This window comes from Leguminivora glycinivorella, chromosome 19, assembly GCF_023078275.1.
Source record: "Leguminivora glycinivorella isolate SPB_JAAS2020 chromosome 19, LegGlyc_1.1, whole genome shotgun sequence".
Taxonomy (NCBI): Eukaryota; Metazoa; Arthropoda; class Insecta; order Lepidoptera; family Tortricidae; genus Leguminivora; species Leguminivora glycinivorella.
Window position 1 is genome coordinate 10385321 of NC_062989.1, and position 13170 is coordinate 10398490.

Genomic DNA, 13170 nt, shown 5'->3' on the forward strand with positions numbered 1-13170 from the left:
TGGGTTAAGGTTTTCTTGTGATCCTTAAGAGTAAAGAAAAGGAGGGCTCGGGGGGCGAAGCCCCCCGCATGAAAGAAAAATCAACGTAGTATTTAGAATAAGTTGGGTTAGCGTTTTCTTGTGACCTTTAAGAGCAAACATAGGGGGGCTCGGGGGGCGAAGCCCCCGCATGAAAGAAAGATCAACGGAGTATTTAAGATAAGTTAGGTTAGCGTTTTCTTGTGACCTTTAAGAGCAAACAAAGGGGAGCTCGGGGGGCGAAGCCCCCCGCATAAAAGAAAGATTAACGTAGTATTTAAATTAAGTTGGGTTAGCGTTTTCTTGTGACCTTTCAGAGCAAACAAAGGGGGCTCGGGGGCGAAGCCCCCGCATGAAAAAAGATCAACGTAGTTATTAAGATAAGTTGGGTTAGCGTTTTCTTGTGACCTTTAAGAGCAAACAAAGGGGGCTCGGGGGCGAAGCCCCCGCATAAAAGAAAGATAAACGTTATATTTAAAATAAGTTGGGTTAGGGTTTTCTTGTTACCCTTAAGAGTAACGAAAAGGGGGCTCGGGGGCGAAGCCCCCGCATAAAAGAAAAATCAACGTAGTATTTAGAATAAGTTGGGTTAGCGTTTTCTTGTGACCTTTAAGAGCAAACATAGGGGGGCTCGGGGGCGAAGCCCCGCATGAAAGAAAGATCAACGTAGTATTTAAGATAAGTTAGGTTAGCGTTTTCTTGTGACCTTTAAGAGCAAACAAAGGGGAGCTCGGGGGACGAAGCCCCCCGCATAAAAGAAAGATTAACGTAGTATTTAAATTAAGTTGGGTTAGCGTTTTCTTGTGACCTTTCTGTGCAAACAAAGGGGGGCTCGGGGGGCGAACCCCCCGCATAAAAGAAAGATCAAAGTTGTATTTAAAATAAGTTGGGTTAAGGTTTTCTTGTGATCCTTAAGAGTAAAGAAAAGGAGGGCTAAGAGGGGGCGAAGCCCCCGCATGAAAGAAAAATCAACGTAGTATTTAGAATAAGTTGGGTTAGCGTTTTCTTGTGACCTTTAAGAGCAAACATAGGGGGGCTCGGGGGGCGAAGCCCCCCGCATGAAAGAAAGATCAACGGAGTATTTAAGATAAGTTAGGTTAGCGTTTTCTTGTGACCTTTAAGAGCAAACAAAGGGGAGCTCGGGGGGCGAAGCCCCCCGCATAAAAGAAAGATTAACGTAGTATTTAAATTAAGTTGGGTTAGCGTTTTCTTGTGACCTTTCAGAGCAAACAAAGGGGGGCTCGGGGGGCGAAGCCCCCGCATGAAAGAAAGATCAACGTAGTTATTAAGATAAGTTGGGTTAGCGTTTTCTTGTGACCTTTAAGAGCAAACAAAGGGGGCTCGGGGGCGAAGCCCCCGCATAAAAGAAAGATAAACGTTATATTTAAAATAAGTTGGGTTAGGGTTTTCTTGTTACCCTTAAGAGTAACGAAAAGGGGGCTCGGGGGCGAAGCCCCCGCATAAAAGAAAAATCAACGTAGTATTTAGAATAAGTTGGGTTAGCGTTTTCTTGTGACCTTTAAGAGCAAACATAGGGGGGCTCGGGGGGCGAAGCCCCCCGCATGAAAGAAAGATCAACGTAGTATTTAAGATAAGTTAGGTTGGCGTTTTCTTGTGACCTTTAAGAGCAAACAAAGGGGAGCTCGGGGGACGAAGCCCCCCGCATAAAAGAAAGATTAACGTAGTATTTAAATTAAGTTGGGTTAGCGTTTTCTTGTGACCTTTCTGAGCAAACAAAGGGGGCTCGGGGGCGAAGCCCCGCATGAAAGAAAGATCAACGTAGTATTTAAGATAAGTTGGGTTAGCGTTTTCTTGTGACCTTTAAGAGCAAACAAATGGGGGCTCGGCAAAAAAGAAATACTTAAATTTAGTTTGAATTAGTTGAAATGTGACAATATTTTCTAATCGAGTCAAACAAAATCCCACTAGCTGAGAGCTTCAAAACAATGTATGGCGAAAGTATGTCTCTCTAATGTCCTCAAAAAGTCCGCGATGCCACATGTTTATATTGTCTATCTTTTACGGATAACTTACTAGGTATAAACATTTTTATGATAATACCGTAATAAGAAGGTAGCCGCTAGTTATTATTAAGTAGCAATGAGCAATAAGTACACGTTAAGCCACAAATGGCACGTAAAATCCGCCTACTTGAAATAAATTTATGTATAAATGTTAAAAGTATTTCATTATTAATGACTAAAAAGTATAAAATAAATTAATAGTTTAAAAAACACTATAAAACACGCTTTTATAAATGCACGTAAAAGCCAAAAATAAATTATGGATCGTTCAAGTTGTCTCTATTTGTGAGCTGAAGTTTAAAAACTATGTGCTTTTAATTATAATATTTGATTGTAAAAGCGTGGGGCGCTGGAACAGGAAAGACTTTCTTGTAAACAAATACTAATCCGAAGTTCCTGGCGAATGAAGTTGCATAAGAACATAACGTTTACATAATGCCGCCTAAGGGTTACCAAAGAGAACCAAAGATATCTCGTCCACGAACAAGAACTCTGCATCCTGTCACTGTAGACACTTTCCCCTTTTGTACTTTGATTACCGGAAAAAAGCGGCGTTCTAAGTGTCGGTGACTGTCGACTCTCCTCGCTACTAGCGCATATTTTGTCTGAGTTCGACAAACTGGTACCTACTTTGAACACTGACTTTTAATTGATTTGACTGTTTAATGTAGAACCTACTAGTCATGCTGCAACTCCAGTTAGCGCGTCAATCTGTGTAACCTCCTTCCCGTAACATAGCATAATTTGATTTATCAGCAAGTTATACAAAAAGTCTTTCCTGTTCCAGCGCCCCACGCTTTTACAATCAAATATTATAATTAAAAGCACATAGTTTTTAAACTTCAGCTCACAAATAGAGACAACTTGAACGATCCATAATTTATTTTTGGCTTTTACGTGCATTTATAAAAGCGTGTTTTATAGTGTTTTTTAAACTATTAATTTATTTAAAATAAAAATAGCAAATAAATCAAAACGGTCCGACACAGAGAAAAATAATAATAATCTGTGTTGAAAAAATTCATTGCTCTATCTTCAAAAACCAGCAAGGAAATAGTCGAGAGCTTTTGTATGGAAAATTGGCCTGTCTTAAATGTAAATTTAAACGAAACTGTCGCCAAGATATACGTATTAGAAATAAGACAATAGATGCATAAGTATTTGCTTTTGTTAATGACAATAATGCAACTATATGAATATAATGGCTCGAGAAAACTCAAAAAACAAATCATTCGGTGGTCAAATAGTTTTCAACCTTAGTGAAGATAAGAATATCATGTTTTTTAACGGTTTAATGCCCAAAATTTCTTAAGCTAGAGAGAAGAAGAGAGTCACGAGTTTCGTCTATATTATCTCCTAATATAATGATAAATAAATCTGTGCTGCACTCTAAATTCATATTTACAAAATTAATAAATTAATAGTTTAAAAAAAAAATAAAACACGCTTTTATAAATGCACGTAAAAGCCAAAAATAAATTATGGATCGTTCAAGTTGTCTCTATTTGTGAGCTGAAGTTTAAAAACTATGTGCTTTTAATTATAATATTTGATTGTAAAAGCGTGGGGCGCTGGAACAGGAAAGACTTTTTGTATAACTTGCTGATAAATCAAATTATGCTATGTTACGGGAAGGAGGTTACACAGATTGACGCGCTAACTGGAGTTGCAGCATGACTAGTAGGTTCTACATTAAACAGTCAAATCAATTAAAAGTCAGTGTTCAAAGTAGGTACCAGTTTGTCGAACTCAGACAAAATATGCGCTAGTAGCGAGGAGAGTCGACAGTCACCGACACTTAGAACGCCGCTTTTTTCCGGTAATCAAAGTACAAAAGGGGAAAGTGTCTACAGTGACAGGATGCAGAGTTCTTGTTCGTGGACGAGATATCTTTGGTTCTCTTTGGTAACCCTTAGGCGGCATTATGTAAACGTTATGTTCTTATGCAACTTCATTCGCCAGGAACTTCGGATTAGTATTTGTTTACAAGAAAGTCTTTCCTGTTCCAGCGCCCCACGCTTTTACAATCAAATATTATAATTAAAAGCACATAGTTTTTAAACTTCAGCTCACAAATAGAGACAACTTGAACGATCCATAATTTATTTTTGGCTTTTACGTGCATTTATAAAAGCGTGTTTTATAGTGTTTTTTAAACTATTAATTTATTTTATACTTTTTAGTCATTAATAATGAAATACTTTTAACATTTATACATAAATTTATTTCAAGTAGGCGGATTTTACGTGCCATTTGTGGCTTAACGTGTACTTATTGCTCATTGCTACTTAATAATAACTAGCGGCTACCTTCTTATTACGGTATTATCATAAAAATGTTTATACCTAGTAAGTTATCCGTAAAAGATAGACAATATAAACATGTGGCATCGCGGACTTTTTGAGGACATTAGAGAGACATACTTTCGCCATACATTGTTTTGAAGCTCTCAGCTAGTGGGATTTTGTTTGACTCGATTAGAAAATATTGTCACATTTCAACTAATTCAAACTAAATTTAAGTATTTCTTTTTTGCCGAGCCCCCATTTGTTTGCTCTTAAAGGTCACAAGAAAACGCTAACCCAACTTATCTTAAATACTACGTTGATCTTTCTTTCATGCGGGGGGCTTCGCCCCCCGAGCCCCCCTTTGTTTGCTCAGAAAGGTCACAAGAAAACGCTAACCCAACTTAATTTAAATACTACGTTAATCTTTCTTTTATGCGGGGGGCTTCGTCCCCCGAGCTCCCCTTTGTTTGCTCTTAAAGGTCACAAGAAAACGCTAACCTAACTTATCTTAAATACTACGTTGATCTTTCTTTCATGCGGGGGGCTTCGCCCCCGAGCCCCCTATGTTTGCTCTTAAAGGTCACAAGAAAACGCTAACCCAACTTATTCTAAATACTACGTTGATTTTTCTTTTATGCGGGGGGCTTCGCCCCCGAGCCCCCCTTTTCGTTACTCTTAAGGGTAACAAGAAAACCCTAACCCAACTTATTTTAAATATAACGTTTATCTTTCTTTTATGCGGGGGCTTCGCCCCGAGCCCCCTTTGTTTGCTCTTAATGGTCACAAGAAAACGCTAACCCAACTTATCTTAATAACTACGTTGATCTTTCTTTCATGCGGGGGGCTTCGCCCCCCGAGCCCCCCTTTGTTTGCTCTGAAAGGTCACAAGAAAACGCTAACCCAACTTAATTTAAATACTACGTTAATCTTTCTTTTATGCGGGGGGCTTCGCCCCCCGAGCTCCCCTTTGTTTGCTCTTAAAGGTCACAAGAAAACGCTAACCTAACTTATCTTAAATACTCCGTTGATCTTTCTTTCATGCGGGGGCTTCGCCCCCGAGCCCCCTATGTTTGCTCTTAAAGGTCACAAGAAAACGCTAACCCAACTTATTCTAAATACTACGTTGATTTTCTTTCATGCGGGGGGCTTCGCCCCCCGAGCCCTCCTTTTCTTTACTCTTAAGGATCACAAGAAAACCTTAACCCAACTTATTTTAAATACAACTTTGATCTTTCTTTTATGCGGGGGGCTTCGCCCCCCGAGCCCCCCTTTGTTTGCTCAGAAAGGTCACAAGAAAACGCTAACCCAACTTAATTTAAATACTACGTTAATCTTTCTTTTATGCGGGGGGCTTCGTCCCCCGAGCTCCCCTTTGTTTGCTCTTAAAGGTCACAAGAAAACGCTAACCTAACTTATCTTAAATACTACGTTGATCTTTCTTTCATGCGGGGGCTTCGCCCCCCGAGCCCCCCTATGTTTGCTCTTAAAGGTCACAAGAAAACGCTAACCCAACTTATTCTAAATACTACGTTGATTTTTCTTTTATGCGGGGGGCTTCGCCCCCCGAGCCCCCCTTTTCGTTACTCTTAAGGGTAACAAGAAAACCCTAACCCAACTTATTTTAAATATAACGTTTATCTTTCTTTTATGCGGGGGGCTTCGCCCCCCGAGCCCCCCTTTGTTTGCTCTTAAAGGTCACAAGAAAACGCTAACCCAACTTATCTTAATAACTACGTTGATCTTTCTTTCATGCGGGGGGCTTCGCCCCCCGAGCCCCCCTTTGTTTGCTCTGAAAGGTCACAAGAAAACGCTAACCCAACTTAATTTAAATACTACGTTAATCTTTCTTTTATGCGGGGGCTTCGCCCCCGGCTCCCCTTTGTTTGCTCTTAAAGGTCACAAGAAAACGCTAACCTAACTTATCTTAAATACTCCGTTGATCTTTCTTTCATGCGGGGGCTTCGCCCCCGAGCCCCCTATGTTTGCTCTTAAAGGTCACAAGAAAACGCTAACCCAACTTATTCTAAATACTACGTTGATTTTTCTTTCATGCGGGGGGCTTCGCCCCCCGAGCCCTCCTTTTCTTTACTCTTAAGGATCACAAGAAAACCTTAACCCAACTTATTTTAAATACAACTTTGATCTTTCTTTTATGCGGGGGCTTCGCCCCCGAGCCCCCTTTGTTTGCTCTTAAAGGTCACAAGAAAACGCTAACCCAACTTATCTTAAATACTACGTTGATCTTTCTTTCATGCGGGGGGCTTCGCCCCCCGAGCCCCCCCTTTGTTTGCTCTTAAACGTCACAAGAAAACGCTAACCCAACTTATTCTAAATACTACGTTGATCTTTCTTTCATGCGGGGGCTTCGCCCCCGAGCCCCCTTTGTTTGCTCAGAAAGGTCACAAGAAAACGCTAACCCAACTTATTCTAAATACTACGTTGATCTTTCTTTCATGCGGGGGCTTCGCCCCCGAGCCCCCTTTCTTTACTCTTAAGGATCACAAGAAAACCTTAACCCAACTTATTTTAAATACAACGTTGATCTTTCTTTTATGCGGGGGGCTTCGCCTCCCGAGCCCCCCTTTGTTTGCTCTGAAAGGTCACAAGAAAACGCTAACCCAACTTATTTTAAATACTACGTTAATCTTTCTTTTATGCGGGGGGCTTCGCCTCCCGAGCCCCCCTTTTCGTTACTCTTAAGGGTAACAAGAAAACCCTAACCCAACTTATTTTAATTACAACGTTTATCTTTCTTTTATGCGGGGGCTTCGCCCCCGAGCCCCCTTTGTTTGCTGTTTGCTCTTAAAGGTCACAAGAAAACGCTAACCCAACTTATCTTAAATACTATGTTGATCTTTCTTTCATACGGGGGGCCCCCCGAGCCCCCCTTTGTTTGCTCTTAAACGTCACAAGAAAACGCTAACCCAACTTATTCTAAATACTACGTTGATCTTTCTTTCATGCGGGGGCTTCGCCCCCGAGCCCCCTTTATTTGCTCTTAAAGGTCACAAGAAAACGCTAACCCAACTTATTCTAAATACTACGTTGATCTTTCTTTCATGCGGGGGCTTCGCCCCCGAGCCCCCCTTTCTTTACTCTTAAGGATCACAAGAAAACCTTAACCCAACTTATTTTAAATACAACGTTGATCTTTCTTTTATGCGGGGGGCTTCGCCTCTCGAGCCCCCCTTTGTTTGCTCTGAAAGGTCACAAGAAAACGCTAACCCAACTTATTTTAAATACTACGTTAATCTTTCTTTTATGCGGAGACCTTGAAACCTAATCGTAGTCAAAGTTCATTACAAGACTTTTCTAAGAAACCCAAAAACAGCTATGATACGATGTTCCATCATGTAGTTCCAGTTCATATCTTCCGGCTTCATCATCAGACCTTGAAACCTAATCGTAGTCAAAGTTCATTACAAGACTTTTCTAAGAAGCCCAAAAATAGCTATGATACGATGTTCCATCATGTAGTTCCAGCTCATATCTTCCGGCTCCATCATCAGACCTTGAAACCTAATTGTAGTCAAAGTTCATTACAAGACTTTCCTAAGAAGCCCAAAAACAGCTATGATACGATGTTCCATCATGTAGTTCCAGTTCATATCTTCCGGCTCCATCATCAGACCTTGAAACCTAATCGTAGTCAAAGTTCATTACAAGACTTTTCTAAGAAACCCAAAAACAGCTATGATACGATGTTCCATCATGTAGTTCCAGTTCATATCTTTCGGCTTCATCATCAGACCTTGAAACCTAATTGTAGTCAAAGTTCATTACAAGACTTTTCTAAGAAACCCAAAAACGGCTATGATACGATGTTCCATCATGTAGTTCCAGTTCATATCTTCCGACTCCATCATCAGATCAGCTCAACAGTACCATATTATTGTATTGTCATCGGAACTACATATATCTGCCAATTTTCATTACGCTACGACTCCTGGAAGATGGTTAAATTAGCTTCCTTAGATTCCATTACATACATAGTTACATACACGACGACCTAATAAAAGCGTGTTAAAAATGCATTATGTCGTTTAAATTCAATCAATGTGATTGTTTTTTAATTGGTTATTAATACTCTTTGATATATCATAGATAGGTGACATGTTTTACAATAAAGAGATTTTAATTTTGAAGATATTTAGGTACCTTTGTAACTATTTATACATTTGTCTCTCAGTTGCGAAGTATATTTTGTAGGTGTACCCACGTAAAAACATATTCTTTGATGTTTATTTTTATTTACTTAATAGGATTCCCCTTGGACGCTTTATCATGAATGACTCGATTATTATGGGCATCGGCACTGAAATAAACATACATACATACATACAATCACGCCTGTGTCCCATGAAGGGGTAGGCAGAGCACATGAAACTACTCAGGTTTCAGTGCCACTCTTGGCAAATAAGGGGTTGAAAGAAAACGAAACTGTGACTGAAATAAACGTTACTGGAAAATGGCGTAGCTGCGCAGTTGAACTAAATAACAATAGAATGTAGAAAGAACAGGAGAAAAATCCGTAAAAGTACATTCAAAAGCAAGTATCCAGATGTCAGCTTTAAATTATAGTTACAAATCTCTCCGATGACGCTAGGGGATCATCAAGAGAATGACGTGAAGGGGACCATCAAGAGAATGATAATATGTGACATTATTACTACGCTGTCAATGATTTGCTCAGCTCACGACTCCCACGAGGGACGAGGACTTCACCACAGTGCCACCTATTTTCCTGACGTTCCTTTTTTCATTTTTACAGTCTATACTATGTAGCTTGAGTAGATCTGAATCAATCATATACTGTAAAGGATGGCTAGGACCATTTGAACACAACAACAATAACAATACAATACAAGAAAAGCCGTTTGGGGTGGAAACCCTTGGACCCTGGGGACCCGGAGCACACTCTGTTTTCAGGGAGCTGGCGAAGCGTCTCATTGTTGTTACGGGTAACCAGAGGGCTGGTTCATTTCTTGCGCAGCGAATAAGCATCGCGATCCATAGCGGCAATGCTGCCAGCCTTCTGGGCACCCTACCATCCGGCGCCGAGCTCGCTCCTGTATTTTATTTATAAATATTTTTATGTACATAATATTTATTCTGTGTTAGTTTAAGTTTAGTAGTTTAAGTTCTTTTTATGTTTTTTTTTATACAGATGTATTTTGTGAATAAACAATTTGGCGAATAACTTTAGAAGAAACTGACTGACTGACTGACATATCAACACACAGCCGAAACCGCTGATCCTAGAGATTCCAAATTTGGCACGTAGGTTATTTTATAAGGTGTAGAGGAGCACTAAGAAAGGATTTGGAAAGGAAGGGGGTGAAATGGGGGTCCAAAGTTAGTATGCAAAAACAAGATTAGATAAGAGAAAATGCTAGTATTTTGATATACCTTACCCCAGTCATCAGGCAGATGCGGCTGCTTCTTCAGCCAATCCCTGATAAGCGCCGCGTCCCTATCACAAGTCTCAAGGTCCTCCTTCAATTCTTCCCTGATTTTCTTCCACATCTCACCCGAGGGCTGTATCAGGAGTTCTGACTTTAGCTTCATGGTTACTGGAAACAAAAAGAAATGTTTCTAATTTAGATTCATGAGGATACAGCGCGCAAGTGTTTGCAGAAATCGCAGTGTCTTGACTTAGATAACTAACGTTGACCGACGAGACAGGAAATGTCACTAGCTTGTGTCTCTTTTGTGGAAAATATTTTAGTTTGGTAGAATACATTTTGCGAGTTGTTTGGTTTTCTGCTATTGATGCTGAGTATATCACTTGAAATAATAACCTAAATCCCCCGATATAGTGGGCCGATTTTCTTGAAACATGGTTAACCGACTAATTCAGCTTTGAAACAAAAAAATCTAAATCGGTCCATCCGTTCGGGAGCTACAATGCCACAGACAGACAGACACGTCAAATGTATAACAACCCGTCGTTTTTGCGTCGGGGATTAAAAATCAGTTAAGATTAATTTTATTTATTTATAGTATGGCAAAGTAAATACGACGTGAGATTTTTCAGAAGACAGTAGGGATGTTCATTTGTCTAAATAGCAACGCGATGAAGTACTTAGCTTCCAAAAGTTCTTGGTGCATTCTTCTTCGCACATTTATTGCCAAGCTTTAGGGCTAATTTATAAGGCATTTGACGAGTTTATATTAAAGGTCAGTGTATACCTCAAACACCAAATGAAGTCATCAACTATTGAGAACATTACGTAAAACATCCTAACCTTAAAGGTAATGTTTTCTATGGTCACTAACATCAGAATTTTTTCATAAACATTTTCAGTAATTTACGGAGAGTTTGAGCATGTTGTGTAATTTATATATTAAGTGCACCATAGGACCTAGGTCCCACCGCCAACCTACACGTGACCCCTGATTAGTGTTAAAAGTGCATCAAATTGGCAGCCATAATAATTAATGTCCATGTACTTGTACACTTACATTGTAGCATTAACAGTCATCTTCATAATTAAGGTTAAAACTTTGATGTAACTTTTAATCCCGGAGTTTATCATGATTAGGTTTAGGTATGACATGTTGCCCATTTTACACTGACCGCAAGAAGAGTAGGTATGTTTGAAAAGGTAATATTAGGGGCTATTTACACGGCGTTTCCATTCAATTTTAGTTTAATTGCCGACTTATGTACCTAAGTTGGTGCAGATTTACTTCCTACCTTCTAATCTCCTAATCTTCCCCTATCTTACTTTCCTTAGCAAATCAATATAAAAAAAACTACTTGTTATTTTTTGCACCTTGAGAAGACTACGAACATGTTCAAGGTTCTTGTACAATAAATACCTATATAATAAAATATAAATGATTAAACTTTTTTTTTTTTATATTACGTCGGTGGCAAACAAGTATACGGCCCGCCTGATGTAAAGCGGTCACCGTAACCTATGGACGCCTGCAACTCAAACAGTGTCACATGCGCGTTGCCACCCCATTAGAAACTTGTACATTCCCTTTTGCTGTGTTAAGTACACAGCAAAAAGGAGTGTACAAGTTCCAAGGAGGGTTCGGGTTGCCGACGACTCAAAGGACAATAAACGGAACAAGTTAGTTCCGTAAGTCCTCCCGTCATCAGGGTGCGTAGCCGAATGGCATTTCTCCGACGCCAAACGAAAACGAAACGCCGCGCCAGTTTGACTGGCTCTGTCGCGCCAATACGCACGAGCGATAGAGATAGATATCTACTAGCGCTTCGTTTCGTGAGCGTTTCGTGAGCGATTGTGCCATTCGGCTAGCCACCCTGCACACCGCACCCTCGTTGAGCTCTGGCAACCTTACTCACTGACAGGAACACAACACTATGAGTAGGGTCTAGTGCTATTTGGCTGCGGTCTTCTGTAAGGCGGAGGTACTACCCCAGTTGGGCTCTACTCTAGATTCGAACGAGACGATATCCGCTGTGCTGTGCCCTACCACACAAAGCGGAATATCATTCGCTATGCCCTACCTCGTTTATTCGCTATGCCCTACCTCGTTTAAACTAAAGGAAACATCGTGGTAATAGTCGTTGATAGGTTGAATATCTATTCAACTTTTAAGGAAATCTTACAACATAATATATAATCTGATTGTGGTTCTTAGTCAGGGTATTCCCTTGCCAACACAACACTTTTTTTGCACGTTAACAGTATATTTTTAAATAGATTCTTAATTACTATGATCGTCAGATTATGAAAATTCCTGTAACTTGTTTTTAATACAAAATGACAGTTTTATGGCAAATGATGGACAACACGGCCAACTAAAGCATGACATGATATATGACTATTGTCGAGATGGCGCTGGTTATTCTCATGTATGCGGTGACAGTTCAGATTAGTATGAAGAAAATAGTTCTAATGAAATTCCGCAAGATGGCGCGTAGTCATATATTTCTGGACAGGACTGTCTTGGAAATAAAATATAATAAAGATACCTACCATGCATGAACTGCAGCATCAGATCATTATAAGAAAAATATGGAGATTAGTTATTACAGCCGGCGTATTATGCTTCCAATTTTATCTCTTATCCACGTGGATAAGACATCTGACACTCTCACACTGACATACTTTATCCACATAGATAAGTGATAAAATTGGAAGCATGATACGCAGGCAGATACCTACCCAGGCAAGAATCTATATTCCAGTAGGTACGATACACACGATAGGAAAAAGAGTGGTGAAATTTATGACCGACATCACACGGGGAAAATACAAATTGTAATTATCTAATTATAATTTTTAGATTTTCAAATTTAACTTTTGTAAGGAAGACCGGTTGGGAGGCGGTCGTGCCATTTCCTCAGAATACAATAAGGTTTAAATGGGTGCCCTCTATTTCGCCTATCATTAATTCGCATAATTTGAATTCGCATAACAGATTTGGCATAACATAATTGTTCATAACATTGAATAAGCATAATATTAAAAATGCATAATTCTTATTTCGCATAACAATTGAAATTTGCATACTATTATTTCGTATAACTTTAATTATCCTAAAATGAATTGCCATACTTACTAACTGTATGGAGAAAGCGATTGTTTCAATCAGAGCCTGATTTTCCAATTTCGAGCGCTCGATTTTGAGTGTTTAATCTTATACTGTCTCACTTATTAAGCATGAAAAAAATAGGGGTAAGTAAGGTCTGCCGTGTCACGCCTATCTCATGTAACTCGAAAAACATAGTTTTGAGTAAAATCAGTTTAAAGTTTTTTTTGGTAATTCGATCTGCATTCAATACTGGTGTGGAAATATAAAGAAAAAACTACACAGTTACATTGTAGTAAGTGTAATGCTGATGTAGATGCACAAAA

General features: G+C 39.6%; 1 protein-coding gene across 1 annotated transcript in view; it reads right to left on the bottom strand.

The window, feature by feature from the left end:
- Positions 1 to 13170, bottom strand: part of LOC125236239 (alpha-tocopherol transfer protein) — a 40678-nt gene that overhangs the window by 7594 nt on the left and 19914 nt on the right. The window contains exon 2 of the mRNA XM_048142924.1: positions 9745 to 9903. Within this exon, the coding sequence (XP_047998881.1) occupies positions 9745 to 9898 (154 nt within the window). The 5' untranslated portion in view covers positions 9899 to 9903. The remainder of the gene's footprint in view (positions 1 to 9744; positions 9904 to 13170) is intronic.